This window comes from Lobosporangium transversale (genome assembly GCF_002105155.1).
Source record: "Lobosporangium transversale strain NRRL 3116 chromosome Unknown BCR41scaffold_3, whole genome shotgun sequence".
NCBI classification, from domain to species: Eukaryota; Fungi; Mortierellomycota; class Mortierellomycetes; order Mortierellales; family Mortierellaceae; genus Lobosporangium; species Lobosporangium transversale.
This window is the reverse complement of record NW_019028981.1, coordinates 899,306-916,128: the sequence shown is the minus strand read 5'-3', so window position 1 is coordinate 916,128 and position 16,823 is coordinate 899,306. Positions and strand designations below refer to the sequence as shown.

General features: G+C 45.6%; 1 protein-coding gene across 1 annotated transcript; it reads left to right on the top strand.

Annotated features, from left to right (window-relative positions):
• The first annotated feature begins 371 nt into the window (after window positions 1-371).
• Window positions 372-1,588, top strand: BCR41DRAFT_346053 (hypothetical protein). The gene is made up of 4 exons (XM_022022811.1): window positions 372-476; window positions 582-646; window positions 752-1,165; window positions 1,254-1,588. The coding sequence occupies exons 3-4, from the start codon at window positions 755-757 to the stop codon at window positions 1,362-1,364; spliced, it is 522 nt and encodes a 173-aa protein (XP_021885525.1). The 5' UTR covers window positions 372-476; window positions 582-646; window positions 752-754; the 3' UTR covers window positions 1,365-1,588.
• Window positions 1,589-16,823: the final 15,235 nt, after the last annotated feature.

Here is a 16,823-nt window from a genome sequence, read left to right as displayed (position 1 = left end):
GTATCCAGGTATAGAGATAATCCGATGTAGATGAATTCGCGATGGGTCGCTACGCATTCTAACAATTTAATTCATTGTTCTCTATAGGATGAAACATTATCTTAGCACCAAGACGTGTCTCGAGGCTTGATAATACTTTTAGTGAATATCAACTAAAAGTGAGTCTCAAAAAACTTCATTGGATCTCGAACATAGACAGACGTTGGATCGTTGTTTAGGGACTATAAACAGCGTCGAAGGGGTTCGATGACATAAGCGAAATCCTAATCGTCGGCTCTGGAGTGCGAAGGAACATCGGAAAAGAGGAGTCAGACAAATTCAGCAGATGTCTTCTTGCAGATATTACGGAGAGCAATTCAGCAGGCAAACAGGTCTTCCTCGCCGAGTGTTCAAAGATTTACGAGGAGAATGACCTTGTGGGGAGGGGTCAAGAACGTTCTATATCTTGTTTTAAAAACTTCCTCTGAACGTCGAAGGTTAGCATTTTTTATTTTTTTATTTTTATTATTATTTTTATTTTTAATTAGAGGTAGGAGTAAAATGGTTGTACCAACTAATAATATCTTTTCTCATTTCTAAAGTATAGCAATTATTTTTTTCTTATACCACCATTAACCGATGAGGCGTTTTGTTGGATAAAAGGCTCGTGAGTAAATTAGTCATTCCCAAATTGGTGGCCAGTGTGGATCACAGATAGTCGACTTATATTTGCTCTTGGTTTTAATGTACTTTCCTTCAAAAATTGATGTAGGAAATGGAATCAAAAGAGTCCCCTTATGCCGTCATCAGTAATCCCACTCGGATAATAGTACAGGAATGGTTTCAAGACAAGATCACAGCGAAGCAAGATGTCACTATGCCCATATTTTGTGAAGCATTTAATTTTCTGTGCGAAAATGATGCACTTGAGGCTTTTATGGTTCCTTTATCTTCAAACAATATACCGAGCAAAGTGCGAACGTCGATAAGCCTCAGATACGAAGGTTGGAGGCGTAATGAAGGCGTACAGTATTGGGCTTCCCGGCAGGCGAACTTCGTAGTCGATGATGCAACAGAGAAGGTTACTGTGAACATTGCGGGCAGGGGACAATTGGGCCGGAAGAAGAAAACCGCTATTATCAGGGATAGCCCATGGAAGGAGCTCACGGTGAATCTCCACCAAGTTGTAATGTTATATAGGCTCCTCAAGTGTTTTTTTTTTTTTTTTTTGTTTATGTGGGGGCAGGTATTAACACGGTTTAATCAATCCTTAGATTAATGCCCAAAAAGTGGAGCGCTTTGCTGTTGTTGGCCCAGGCATGTCCCTTCTCCATGTGCAGCTCTTTCAACATGCTATCAATCTGCTGAAAGAGTACGAGTGCTAGGAACAGGCTTACAAAGACAAGAGCCTGGTTAAGGACGTCCAGAAGTATATCTTACCTCTTGATGCGATCATGTTGTCTTCATTGGATGTCATTTCTTTCGCATTTCAGTCTGTTGGCTCTTTATCATTTACTATGCTCTATCTTAATACTATATAGAGTGGCGATGTCCTGCGTGTTGAACACTATGTCCTCTCGAGCTGTTCAGCATTTTCTAGTCAACGAAGGAGAAAATACCGTTAGACAGGCAAAGAGCCTTATCGCCATCTCAAGCTTCGAGCAACGCCGTTGCCTAAATACCTTACCACGCTATTTGCATGCCCTGAAGGGCCACGGTGCTGAGTATCTAGGTCAGTTACTCAGTCGGGACCGATATGACCTGCAGAAGCCATATGACCTAGATGAGCCATTGCCTGAGGATATTAAAATACAGGACAGGGTGCTTGAAGTCCTGCAGTACCTGTGAGTGCCGCAATATTAAATAACGCTTTGTAATGATACCTTGATTATGTTGTTGAACACATCTAGTTCCCCACTTCTTTTAAAAAAATTCTAGCTCTAAACTGGTCCACAATCAACCCTGAAATATTTTATGGTAAGTCGGAAGTCAAGGAGATCAAAAGTTGTTTATTATTTTAGCTAGGTCGGAGTCTTATATAGGCTCCAACATAGCCGTCACTAATTGCTCTGATCTATGAATAAAAAGGGGAGTACTCCATTTGGGTACACTCCCTAGCCTCAGGACGTAAGACCGTGACTTATAGTGATAGAAAAGAGACATAAATACTCTTTTCTGGTAGAGGGACTTATACTAGGTAACTACGTATCTATCTGTAGGATGCAAGCGAAATTACTATAATAATTTTGTACAACATAGTGCAATGTTTTAACCTAATTGATATAGCTTACTATGTATATGGAACCAAAGTTCAATAGGACAAAGAGAGGGGTCTTTATTTCTGGACAGACGACATCTTATATACTATAAGATATCGTCTGCCCCACGTGAGTGGTAAATTAAATCATCGTATACGATATATGGGTCTATATAGTGCACATAGTATGTCGCCCAATTTTCTAGAGCATTCCTTGCAGCAGGACATTAGCTAGTATAAATAGGCCCACTTTTCTGTCTAGTTCTGCAGCGCAATTCCCCTGAATAAAGACACCTTTATTGTACCCTTAGATTCGCCTAGAACACTACCTTCACTTTTGCATAGGATGACATTGGTTCGTTCTAAAAAGTTCATATCAAAGATTTATCCCGTCTTTGTGTGGCGCGTTATTGCCACTAACTTCTACTACTAATCTTTTTAGCGCATTCGTGTTTTTTACTCTAATTTTTTTCTATCATAATATTGCATACTGTGGAATATGCAATAGACCGCGATGAGTATCACAGCTCCTACGACGCTGCAACTCCCAACAGTAATCATTCCAAAGTCCCTCTAGACTGACCTTCGCTTATTTCCTTCGAAATAAAAAGCTAGAATCATGTACTCTGTAGGATACACGTTGCTGCTTGAAGATAAAATAGAGACCCCGTACAAATAAGATGTGCACGGGATTAATCTATTTGGCAGCCCATTGCCAAATATAGTCAACTTTCAAGACTCTCTTTGGCAGCCAAGTTGCCAAATAACATTCATTATTTACTTGGCAGTCTACCCAGCGTTATTTGGCCTCTAACTATTTTTTTTTTTTTTTTTTTTTTTTTTTTTTTTTCATTCCTACACTATCATGCAAAACTGATTCAATAATTCATTCCCATGTGCATTTCTTTTTTTCATTCCTCGAAACCATATATGCATACAACACTCATACTTTGGTTTAATAAAGCTCCCGTCTTCTTCTACGTCATAGTGATGCGTTGTGACATTAGCTTGTCTCATTTGAATAGCTAATGACTTTTTTGTTCATTCAGGTCATTGAATCAGTTTCACATGTGGTCTAAAATGTTGCCCATGACAACTTTTGGACGTCATTTAATGCCAGTAAAAAAAGGACTTTTCTCTCTTTCCTTTATGAACACTTGCTTAACTCTCTCTTAACTATACCTTCACAGAATATGAGACCCACTCCACAAAGGAAAGTCAACGAAGCCAGGAGGTTAATGATGGGAGGCATGTCTACTAGAGAAACTGCTGCTAGTGTTATGTCAAGGACTGACAAAGGGTTTGCAAGGAAAGGTAAGTGAATGAATAACAAGAATGATAATGAGCTGAGAACTAGAATGGATTCACGAATAGTTTTATTGCAGACTGAGGTTTACTATGTTACAAATCTATCATATTTATACTTGTTTGACTGAAGCGGAGACGCGCTTCAAGAACTCTAAATAAAGCTTACTCAAATATTTCCTAAGGACTTTTACCATATGCGGAACTTCAAGTGTTGAGTTAACTTAATACACAGGATCCGAGGAAGATATCTGGTGCAATCTTATTTCAAGGTTCCTTGGCACTATAAGCCTTGGTTATTGGTTTATAGCTCTTCTAGAATCCTTGGAGCTATTCACGGAGCTAGAAAACTAGGAGACGCGACTTGGCTTGACAGGCAAACTATGCATGGAGGAATGAGTGAAGGAAATGAGCGGAACAAATTAATCAAGCACACGTGATCTTTTTCAGATTCGAATCAGACAAAAGTCATTCATCAATTCATGAGCTAGACATTGCTTGCTGTTCGTGACATGTTGGTATATCAATAGCGACGGCCACCAGGATCTATGCACATAATAAGGAGTACATGCCAGTCAATAAAGGCGGTCGACCAAGGAAAGTACCTAGAGGTATCATGCAGAATCTTAAGGTGAACATGAAACGAGGTACACTCAAGTCTGCAGTTGAGGCCACCGTCAGAGCCAACCAGCTCATACCAGCGGCTGTTTCTGAGACCACCGTTAGACGACGGCTCAAGGAGTTAGGATTGACAGCAAAGAGGCGTGTACATAAGCCAGCTTTACGTCGACGGCATATTAAAGCTCGTTTGCATTTTATCAATTAGTATAAGGAATGGACTCTGGAAGATTGGAAAAAGGTTATTTGGTCAGATGAATCGAAAATAAACCGAATCTGCTCTGATGGCGTGCAGTGGATCTGGGACGACAATCCGGGACGCCTCACTCGCAGGTCGGTGCAAGGCACTGTCAAGTTTGGGGGTGGTAATGTTAAAGTGTGGTCATGCTTCTCATGGTACGGACCTGGATACATTGCAAAGATTGACAATAATATGGGCGCACAACTTTACATCAAACTACTCCAGGAGGATCTACAGATGTCGCTTGATGACTGGGGCCTAACTAAAAGCGATATCGTCTTTCAGCACGACAATGACTCGAAGCACACGGCGAAGATTGTTAGGAAGTATTTGGAGTCAGTACATCTGACAGAAGAGGAAGGTACACTTCTAGAGTGGCCAGCACAATCCCCTGACCTCAACCCTATTGAACACATGTGGGCAGAATTGGATAGGCGGCTCTCTAGGTGTCCCGAGCGAGCTAAGAGCTGTGATGAACTATGGGAGCGAATATCGGTTGAATGGTACAGGATCCCAGTGGACTTCTGCCGCAAACTCATCATAGGTATCCATAAGAGACTCCAAGCTGTCAGTGATGCCCATGGTTGGAATACTACTTATTGATGTAAGGTTATGTGCAAAAGTCAAGGTAGTGTTCTAGGGGGATCTAAGGGTGCAATAAAGGTATCTTTATTCAGGGGGAACTATGCTACAGAACTAGATAGAAAAGTAGACCTATTTATACTAGTTAATATCCTGTTGCAAGGAATGCTCTAGAAATATGGGCGAAATACTATGTTGCACAAAATTATTATAGTGATTTCGCTTGCATCCTTCCCGTCATGAAGAAACCTATTATCTTGTTTTTCTTGAAGCCTCAAAGACGGCAAGCGCCTCTTTAGCGTTTGCGAGCGAAGATTTTGTTTCCCAAGTGGCTTCATCTAATGGATAGCCTTTCCAAAGAACGAGCCACTTAGGAGTTTTGCCAAACATTTTGAAGTCAATGATTTTGTCGACTTCATACTCCTCTTCTCCATCTACAAGCTCGGGGGCAGGGCGTGGTGGTAAGCGGTCGCCGAATTCACGAGGTGACTCAATATAGGGGCGAAGCAGATCGGCATTAAAGACTGGATGCTGATGCATGTCAGGCGGTAGTTCCAGCTTGTAGGCATTTTCATTGACCTTCGAAATGATCTTGTAAGGGCCTATGTACTCAGGTTCCAGTTTCTGCGACGGCCTATTTTTATGTCCCGCGACAGAGATGTTTTCCGAGCTTAAGAGCACCATGTCACCCACAGCAAACGTAGCAGGCCTGCGAGTTTTGTCCGCTTGGGCCTTTTGCCTATTCTGCGCTTCGATGATGGCATCCTGAGCTAGCGCCAAATTCATCGACTGGGTTCGAACAAAATCACTGACAGCCGGAACATTGGTATCAGGTGGCTTTAAAAGAGATCCAGGGACTAGTGGATGGTGACCATAGTTCAGAAAGAATGGGGAGAAGCCTGTCGTAGGATTGACAGAGTTGTTGTATGCGAACTCCATCATAGGCAGTAAAAGATCCCAGTCGTTTTGCTTGTACGATATGTAAGAGCGGAGCATTTCTTCTAATGTTCTGTTGGCGCGCTCTGTTTGTCCGTCTGATTGTGGATGGAAGGCAGTAGACATGTTAAGTTTGGTGCCCATGAGCTTCATCAACGTTGTCCAGAACTTGCCGGTGAAACGTGAATCTCTGTCTGACACAATTGTCCGAGGCATGCCGTGCAGTCTAAAAACATTGTCGAAAAAGAGTCGTGCAACATCAGAGGCAGTGTCGGTAGTTCGGCTAGCGCAGAAATGAACTTGCTTGGACAGTTTGTCCACAAAGACCGTAATCGCGTCAAAACCTCTGGCTGTCTTCGGAAGCTTGACAATGAAGTCCATTGTTACAGTATCCCATCGTTGGCTTGGAATTGCCAAAGGTTGGAAAAGCCCTGCAGGAGGCTTTAGTGAAGGCTTGTTACGCTGGCATTGCTCACAGGAAGCAATGTATTTTTTTATATCCCTCGCCATGCGTGGCCAAAAATATGTTCGTCGCATGCTACTGTACGTTTTATCGAATCCCAAGTGGCCTGATATAGGAGCGTCGTGAGCGTCATGCAAGAGTTGTGAACGGAGTCCGTCGTCCTTGGGTATGCAGAGGCGAGGGCCTTGTCCAGCGTTGATCCAGAGTAGACCATCCACCACGAAGTAACGATCCGAGGTAGAGGCATCCTTATACTGATGCACGAGGGGACCTAGAATTGGATCGTGTAGGTAGCAACTGGCTAGTTGTTTTCGAATGCCAGGGTCTAGATTGATATCCAAGGAGTTCAAAGTAGTAGGTGTAGCCTCCAAGTCCTTGAGGTCCGGTCTTCGTGAAAGAGCATCAGGGACGACGTTATCTTTACCAGGTTTATACTTGAATACGAAATCATACTCTTGAAGCAACTCCATCCATCTTGCTTGTCTGCGAGTCAAGTTCGGCTGGCTAGGAAAATGTTGTAGAGTGGCATGGTCGGTATAAACGACAAAGTGAGAACCATCAAGGTAGTATCGCCATGTCTTCAGAGCATGCACCACAGCCAGCAGTTCTTGTTCGTGTGTAGGATAGTTGCGTTCCGCTGGGTTGAGCTTGCGTGAAGTAAAAGCTACTGGTCGTGATTCACCATTTTGGTCCGTCTGGAACAGGACAGCACCAATTGCAAAACCTGAAGCGTCCGTTTCGACTGCTGTAGAGAGGGCAGGATCGAATATCCTAAGAACTGGTGCTGAGCTCACTGCTCTTTTCAAAGTCTCAAAGGCGTCTTGTTGAGATTTTCCCCAGTGGAATTCCTTATTGGAGCCTAACAATTGTGTGAGGGGAAGAGCAATATCAGCGTAATGAGAAATGTACTGATGGTAAAAATTAGTCAAACCAAGGAATTGCATCACATGTCGTTGGGTTGTTGGTACTGGCCATTCCCTTATTGCCTTGACAAGTCCGCCATTCGTCTTGAGTCCATCCTTGGATATGACATGGCCTAGGAACTCAGTCTCTTCCTGCATGAAGGAACACTTGGATAATTTACAATAAAGCCCAGCTTGACGCAAGAGGGAGAGTACTTGTCGGATGTGCTCTAAGTGATCTTTCTCGTTATCGGAGTAAATTGAAATATCATCGAGATACACAACAACACATTTATCAAGAAGTGGATCAAGTATGTTACGCATCATAGTCGAGAACGCTGCAGGTGCATTTGTAAGACCGAAAGGTACGACGTTAAACTCGTAGTGGCCATAGCGAGTTCGGAACGCGGTCTTGTGTTTATCATCAGGATGGACACGCATTTGATGATAGCCCGAGAGTAGATCCAGCTTGGTAAAACATTTAGCTGTTCTGAATCTGTCGATCAATTCATCGATCCGTGGTAAGGGGTACCTGTTTTTCTTTGTGATCTTGTTCAGGCCCCGATAATCAACACACATTCGAAGCGAGCCATCCTTTTTCTTCACAAAGAGGACTGGAGCACCGTATGGTGAGGTGCTCGGTGAGATTAATCCTTTTTGTAAAAGATCAGTTAGCTGCTTCTTCAGTTCATCAAGCTCAGCGATCGACAATCTGATGACAGGTCGGACAGGTGGGTCAGCATAAGGGTCAGTCTCTATACGCATGCTATCACCTCTGTCAGGGGGAAGGCCATCGGGAAGCGTTGTAGGAAAGACATCAGGGAATTCGACTTGAACGATTTGCTTGATAGAGTCCGGTAGTTCAGAACTACTGCTAGAGACAGGTACTGGAACTCGAACTTGGGCGAGGAATACAGAGGCATCAGGTTCCGAGGCAACGGTAAGGAAGTTAAGAGCAGATATGACGGAAGATCGCTGTTAGGCTTCCTGTCGATGCCAGTGCAAGCCCACAAGACCGGGGTACCTTGGTATTCAAAATGCAGATCATTTGTTCGCCAATTGATGCGAGGGTTGATATCCGTCAGCCATGGTTTACCCAAAATTAGGTCGTATTTGGATAGAGGATAAACAATGGCGTTGATTTTATCCTGATACGTGTTGCGGGCGAGGGTGAACGTGGCTGTGTGCTGAGCAATTGTCTCGGTACCGTTGGGAAGAATGACAGGAATGGGTCTACCCTCAATTAGCGGAACATGTGTGTTCTCGCAGAAAGAGGAACTTATGACATTGCCTTCGGCCCCTCCATCTACAAGAATGCGCGCAGGTCGACCATTCACTGCTCCAATGAAAGTAAGAAGTCGGCGAGAGTTTTTATGTTTGTCATAGGTAAGGCTGAAGGATTGAAGGCGAATTTCGTTACGACAATGGGAGTGGCGATTGGATGAACTAGGGGTAGATGAATGAGTGGAAGTGAGTGAAGTGGAAACAGTGAAAGGATCAGTGGAGGGGAAAATAGGGTCGGAGAGGGGATTGTTTTTTAGCAATGAGGAATGAGTAGGGGAATGGGGATCAGGATGAGGTGAATACTTAGAGAGTAGATGTAAGGAAGTAGATGCAGTGGGAGCAATAGAGTGATCAGAAAGGGGCATGGATGTTATATTTGTGCACAAAGGATTTTTATTTGTAGTCATCAACTGTAACTGACCATGCCCTCTATTATCCAGGGCTTGAAGGCTGGGGCTAGAGGGGGCGAGGCAGGCCTGGTTTACTGCTCGCCCTCCTCTTTTCCCGACTCAGAAAGCGTATGGTCATTGTTTTCTATATTAAAGACAGAGGTGCGTTGGCATTGTTCGGCTCTATGACCTCGGTTCCGGCATCTGAAACAACGCCCCTCACGAACGCAACGTTCTCGTTCAGCTGCTGTGAGCTTGGTAGCGAGCTTGGCTTGGAGTGGTTTCTGTTTGGTCGTTGCTGATGGAGAGAGGTGTACAGGTTGGCAACCAACATTCTCATGTTATCGAGATCCATTGGTGTAGGGCCAGAATTATTCTCATGATGGGGTGATAAGGCGTTCGGGGCAGCGGATACAGGGGTGGCATCGATGGGATGTAGAATACTGTGGACAATGGTCGCCTGCTCAATGGCATCGTCCAACGTCTCTGGCTGTCTAAGTCTCACCTGCTTGCTTGTTTCGGGCTCAAGGCCTAGCATGTATTTTTGCAAAGCAGAGTCTTTGTCGAGATTTGTAGCCAGTCGTAGGTGGCTTCTAAACTTGCTCGTATATTCTGCCACACTCATCCTTCCCTGGCGAAGTTTATCCAACGCTCGGCGAGCTGCATTCGCAGAATCTGGAGGGGTGAACTGACGGAGGAATGCTTTACGGAAGTCAGCCCAAGGTGTATCGAGATTCAACCCGGAATCTCTCCACCATGCCTTGGCTTCGCCATTGAGACTGAGGACAGCGTATCGAACCCATTTGGATGGCGTGAGTGTGACAATAGTGTAATACTCCTCCAGGCTGTCGACAAAGTTTAAGGCTGCAACAGCGTTAATAGCTCCTTCGTAAGGCGTAGGCTTCTGTGGCTTTAGGACCGTGGCGAGGGTTCTGGCTAGGTCATTCTCAGCGGCTTCGTTGGCTTTAGCAGTAGAGAGGGCCTGATTAAAAGCAGTAGCTATGGCTTCGCGAATGTTCAGAGGAAGATCGATGGACGAAAGGGCGTTATTCAAGTGTTCCATGGCGAGGGGTGAAATTCAATGGTAATTGTAGTTCTCTGGGTGTGGTCGTGGTTTCCTTTGCTACCAATGCAAAAGTCAAGGTAGTGTTCTAGGGGGATCTAAGGGTGCAATAAAGGTATCTTTATTCAGGGGGAACCATGCTACAGAACTAGATAGAAAAGTAGACCTATTTATACTAGTTAATATCCTGTTGCAAGGAATGCTCTAGAAATATGGGCGAAATACTATGTTGCACAAAATTATTATAGTGATTTCGCTTGCATTATGGCTCACAAAAGAATAAAGATCTTTGGCCACCGAATGGGCACATGTGAAACTGATTCAATGACCTGAATGAACAAAAAAGTCATTAGCTATTCAAATGAGACAAGCTAATGTCACAACGCATCACTATGACGTAGAAGAAGACGGGAGCTTTATTAAACCAAAGTATGAGTGTTGTATGCATATACGGTTTCGAGGAATGAAAAAAAGAAATGCACATGGGAATGAATTATTGAATCAGTTTTGCATGATAGTGTATATTTCAATATACAAGATAATAACGGCCCAGCTAGAAGATTAAGAAAAATACTAAAAACGCACTAGGAACGCACTAGGGGAATTCCTAAAATTAATACGCTAAGAAAACTATAATAATAATAACGCGTCACTAGAAACGCGACAAAACACCGACATGGTTCCTGAATAATCCCATGTCGCTTCTGGATAGATATGTAGTTACTTGGTACGAGTCTCGCTACCAGAAAATGAATAAATACCCCATGGATGTGGTGTGTGGACCCACATCTTATTCTCACTTATCTTAGCTTCTGATAACTACTGTCTAAATATTTTTCAGCTCATACAGTTTTGGAGGTGCCATTTGGAGATCAATGCCTATGAGAGGTTTTCGCTCGGAGCAAACGCGTCTCACCTGCTACCTAGACGTCTTCAATAAATCATTCCCTAACCGTGTACATTGAAGGCTGTTTTGTGAAGATGTCATCGCCGCTGCCCTTAGTACCTCCGGTGGCATTAGCTGTGCAAGGCAATGAATCCACAGAACGCTGCCTGTTTTACCACTGATGTTATGACCCTGTTATCAAAAAAAAAAAAAAAAAAAAAAAAGTAATGTATTTGGCAGCCCAGCTGCCACCCAAGAGTGCGAAGTAGGCTGCCAAATAGAGGCAAAAATTACTATAATTGGTATGGGCTGCCAAATAGATTAATCCTAAACTTCATTCATAAGTGAGTTAGCAAAATGTTTTCGCCCAATGTGGGGGTCGAACCCACAGCCTTAAGATTTAGAGTCTTACGCTTTACCGATTGAGCTAACCGGGCTATCTTATTTCTTATTGTTGAAAAAGTCACTGTCTTAAAAACCGGGGGGTTATACTGAGATGCCCTTAAAAACCGCTACGAGACGCAAATACATAGAACACACTGAAGTGTTGTACCAAGATAAAGGTCTGCCCAATGGCTGAGTAGTATACTCGTCAGGGCACCCCCCTGTCTAGCCCAGGGGCCGGGTTCGAGTCCTGGTTAAGGCACATAAAGTGAAGCAAACATGTGCCAGGTCAGGGATTTGCTTGAGTTTTTATACTTTCTCTCCGAGACAGCCTAGTGTTCTCCGCTAAGGCTAAGATCGTGGGTGCACTACCCTAAGTCGCCTGGCTGGCCACATGTCTTAGGTATATATTCCACCCCCCAGCCGAACCAGCGGTACATCTGGCAGCACATCCCCCCATCCACCCACTTGACTAGGACAGCGATGATCACAAAGTTTGACGGAGTCCAAAGTAGAAATTTCAGACCAATCCCGCAAGATTTGGGTCCACATGCCAGTGGATTTGATCGAATAGAAAAAATTAAAAGTCGTCCTTAGCTAGAGTCGGCACGCCAGCCTCCGCGGCTTTTCACGGGCGCAACAGGCCACATCGGAAGGATGGACTTCGAGTACCGATCACGGTGTACATTGGTAGAGAAAAACATGGATACGAATTGGCTCTTCACAGCCATCCCGTGCGAACTTTGAGAGTTTCGCTTGTTTCATAGTTGAGGGCGATATCATTACTTTAGAGCGAGATTATGAAATAAAATTCCTCACCTCTGTGGGTTCTTGTTAACAGGAAAAAATTGTACCAAGATAAAGGTCTTTATTAGTTTATGATACATATAATACTATACAAGTAACTAGTGCTGAGATGAATGAGGTTGCATACCTGAAGTGTTGTACCAAGATAAAGGTAAGGAACACTTCAGGGACGGAGAGTCCACTATTTATTATAGCGGGGAGGATCGGGTGGCTGAGCTCACGTCCAGGCAGGACGGGGTGGGTTTGAGGGTACCACTATAGGTATACCTCTGGTCCTACCTACCATGACGTCACTTGTTATAGGACGTGAGCTTAAGTTGCCTCGATTTAGGACAGACTCCCCACGAGAAATCCAAGCCGCCCCTGCGGCGTCAATCTTTGGATTGGGCCTTGAGAGGGAACGTGGTGGTCGCGCAGGAGGGGGCGATGCGGTAGCTGCGGGCCTTGCTGATGATGATGGGGCCGTTGTACGCGATGAACCTTCGAGGGGTATGGGTTGCACTGCTGTACCTACTTCTGGCTCCGACTGAGGCCCTCGCTCGTCTTCTTCTTGAATGGTCTCCATGGGGATGGTGAGTTCATCGCGACTGTTGCGGGTTTTATACCATGCGCGCGTCGGTTCTGGACTACCCGCGGGTAGATTCACTGGTTTCAGACGGTCTTTATGCACAAGGTCCATTTTCGCTTTTCCATCGGGCCAGATAAGCTTGTAGGCGCCAAAAGGGGTAATCGTCTCGACACGCAATGGTCCATACCAAGGGTATTCAAATTTCCTTTTCGCTATGTTTTTTACTAAAACCCAGCCGCCAATCTCGTACACTTGCCTCGGAGCTTCGGGGTCGATGTCATGTCTCTCATTATACCTTTCCTCCATGAGCCTTGCGGCTTCCTGTTGCCGCTCCTCGTTTGATAGCCTCTCAAGTCTCAATCTTTCAAGCTCGGCCTCTCTCGCGGCTTGAACCTCTGTAAAAACCGCTCCATCGAATACATAAGGACGAGTGAGGTCGCCAGGTATCGTGGGCTCGATTCCATAGACTAGGTAGAATGGTGACTTCTTAGATACGCTATGCATTCTGGTGCGGCAGGCGAAAAGTGCCTGATCTAGAAAGAGGTCCCACTTGTGCTTCATCTTATCACCGACGTATTTTGTTAATGCGGCGCCGAGGATGCCATTAGTGCGTTCGGTTTTGCCATTTGTGCGCGGGTGATACGCGGAGGTGAGCCGGTGTTTAACTTTCATCTTCTTAAGGTATTCTCGCAGGACCTCTGACATGAACTGACTGCCTCTATCGGAAATCAGCTCTGCGGGGCAACCAAAGTTCATGACAATTTCCTCATAAATGAAATTTGAGACTGTCTCGGCAGTGGCGTCAGGCGTAGCTTTGGCTATTGTCCAGCTAGTGGCGTAATCTACAGCGACTATTATCCACATGTTTCCATTCTTAGTCTTGGGACAGCGTCCGATGAAATCGATACCCCAGCGTTGGAAGGGTTTAGCCACCGAGAAAGTGTGGAGAGGTTCGGTGACCGTTGCTCCTCCGCGAGTCAGCTGGCATTCCTTGCAAGTACGGCATGCTTCTTGAATGCTCTCACGCATACGAGGCCACCAATATCTAGGCTGGATGCGTTCAAATAAGCCTTGCGCACCGGGGTGTCCCATACTTTCATGCATTTTGGCCATGTAATCTGCGCGCCGAGCGAAATTTAAAAATTCTACTTGCGTATCACCCATCACTCTAAACACTTTCCCGTCTTCCACCACAAAATTATCCTCTTCCTCCCTCATTAAACCTAGGAAGTCCTGGTGTGCGGGGTCGGCGAGGGTGCCCGTTTCCTTATACTCGACCATTAATAGAGGCCAATCCATATCTTCCAGTGTCTCGTCAAACTCTGCCTCTTCCATGGTCATCAATAATGCCTCCTCGAACGCCTCAACACCTGCGTCGTGGTTACTCTCTTTTATTCCGAGCTCCCCGTTGGCGAGTTCCATGAAGTTGCAGGTGACGTCCTTGGTATTCTCCTCATTAGGCCTAGAAAGAGCATCGGCAACAGGATTATCCTTGCCCGGACGATAGATGATAACATGATCTTGTTGCTCCATGTGTTGGCTCCATCCCGCCATGCGTCTGCTCATGCCTTTTTGTCGTTTTAAGAACACCAAACTGTGATTGTCGGTCAAGATGTTGACTGTTCTGCCCTGGATATAAGTACGCCATTCGTCGCAAGCGCGCACAATTGCATACAATTCGCGCTCATGTGTTGGCCATTTCTGCTGACCCTCATCTAATTTCCTCGACATGAAAGCGATAGGGTGCATTTCCTTCCGGCCGTTTGAACCAAAGTCCTGACTCAGGACGGCACCAATGGCAGTGAGGGACGCATCAGTCTCGATGAAAAAGGGGCGAGAAAAATCGGCAAGGCGTAGAACGGGAGCTGAGGCGAGGGCTTGCTTGAGGTCGTCGAAGGCAGCTTGTTCTCTCTCGCCCCACGGCGAGGGGAGAGGTCTGGTCTTGATTTTGTTGTTGTCTTTTTCTTTTGTGAGATCTGTGAGGGGAGCGGCCCGAGAGGCATAATTTTTAATAAATTTGCGGTAGTAGCCAGCCATACCTAAAAATCGACGAACCTCTTGAACAGTGGTGGGCGCCGTCAATGATTGGATGCTTTCTGTCTTTGAGGGGTCGACTTTCAAGCCTTCACCGCTCACAACGTGGCCTAAGAAGAGGAGTTCAGGCTTGCCGAATTCGCATTTGGACATCTTGACCTTAAGTTGATATTTCGCCAGACGTTCAAGTACCCAACGCAAATGTTCCTTATGGTCCTCAGGGTTGCGACTGAATACTAGGATATCATCCATGAAGACTAAACAAAATTTATCTAGACCGCCTTGCAGAACTTCATTCATCATCCCCTGGAAGGACGCAGGTGCGTTAGTCAAACCAAAAGGCATCACCAAATATTCAAAGTGACCATAGCGGGTACCAAAAGCGGTCTTTTCCACGTCGCTGGGGTTAACTCGAATCTGATTGAAGCCTGATTGCAAATCGAGTTTAGAAAACTCGGTTGCACCTGAGAGTCGGTCGAAGAATTCATCAATGAGTGGCAGAGGGTACTTATTCTTGACGGTAATTGCATTGAGCGCGCGGTAGTCTACACACAGACGGAGGCTTCCGTCTTTCTTCCTAGCGAATACAACGGGCGCTGACCAAGGGGAAATACTGGGCCGAATGAAGCCTTTCTTCTGCAGCTCTTCTAATTGCTCCTTTAATGCATCAAGTTCCTCAGGCGACATCCTCCGCACCGGCATGGCGATAGGGAGGGCCGAGCCAGTCTCGATGCGATGATCAACGTGACGGTGTGGGGGAAGTTTGTTCAAGTCGGCGAAGACAGAGTCTGCGAATTCCTCTATCAGCGCGCGGTATCTCTCTGGGACCTTTTCTGCTCCCTCACCGGCGGCGTCAACGGAATTGACCACTAACTCTACTTCGTCCCCACTGATAAAGCAAACTCCATAATCCTCTGTAGTATTCAGGATCATTCTTGAAATGCTTCACTCCGACGAGGCGAACGTCTGTACGGTTCTTGGCCTCATGCTCTGCAGAGGTTGAGATCAGATGATCTTTTTCTTTTTCTGTAGATTCCCCATTTTTTGTCTCCTCATTTGCTTTCACCATTTCTACTTGCTCCATTCCATCGCTCTTCACATTTCCCATTGTTGCTTCCTCGCCCTCTCTTACTGTCGTATTCCACAGTTCGTCTGTGCCTGCCACTGTCTCTGCGACACTTTCTATGACGTCTCCTTCCATTGTCCTTTCTGCAGTTTCCTTAACGCTCTTATTGTCGCTCGCCCCGGTAGATTCAATATTTGAAGCCAGCTGGCCATTATTTTCCTCCCTTACGCTGCGTATCGCCTGCCAACCTTTTCGACCTTGCCATTTGTATATTCCAGTACGCCAATTTACCTGCGGGTTCCACTTTCGCAGCCAGGGTTGCCCTAGGATGATATCGTATCTCAAATTATCAACGACGACTCCCGTTTCTCTCATTACCTCGTCGCCCATACTGAGAGCAAGAGTAGCCGTGGTTGACGAGACAGAGCTTTGGCCACGAGCCATCAGGATCCTGACTGGTTTAGGTAAGGGTAGTAAACGGTAGTCTTCCTTCTTGAGATCCCTTATGAATTCAGAGCAGACGAAGTTACCGGAAGCACCGGAGTCGATCAGCACGCGTGCCCCTAAGGTTCCGACCTTTGCGCGTACTTCGTGCACCGGCCGGTTCAACTCTTTATAATTTTCTGGGGTATTGCCATTCTTTAGGTGATAGGACTGTAAAATATACGATGAAGAATTGCGACCTTTATTGCCAGGGCAGTACTCTATTCTATGTCCAGGGATCCCACAACCGTAGCATCGCGGCTTACTTCTATCTGGACAGTTTGCTTTGATATGGCCGTTCTTGCCACAGTGGAAGCACTTTCGACCCTCACTATGCTGGCGAGTCTGCATGGCCGCAACCTCAAGCTCTTCCTCCGTGAAACGCTGCCGGACATGGTCCAAATCCATGGACATGTCTGGCGCACTTGGCACACTGGACCTGGGGGCGCCGGCATTAGTACTAGCGAAGGACTGCGACCTAAACCCAAGGTTACGACTGCCATGGACTGGGTTTCCCCCCGCATGGCCACTGGTGAGGGATCTGAAGGCCGACAGGTCTTGATCCTTCAAGGCAAT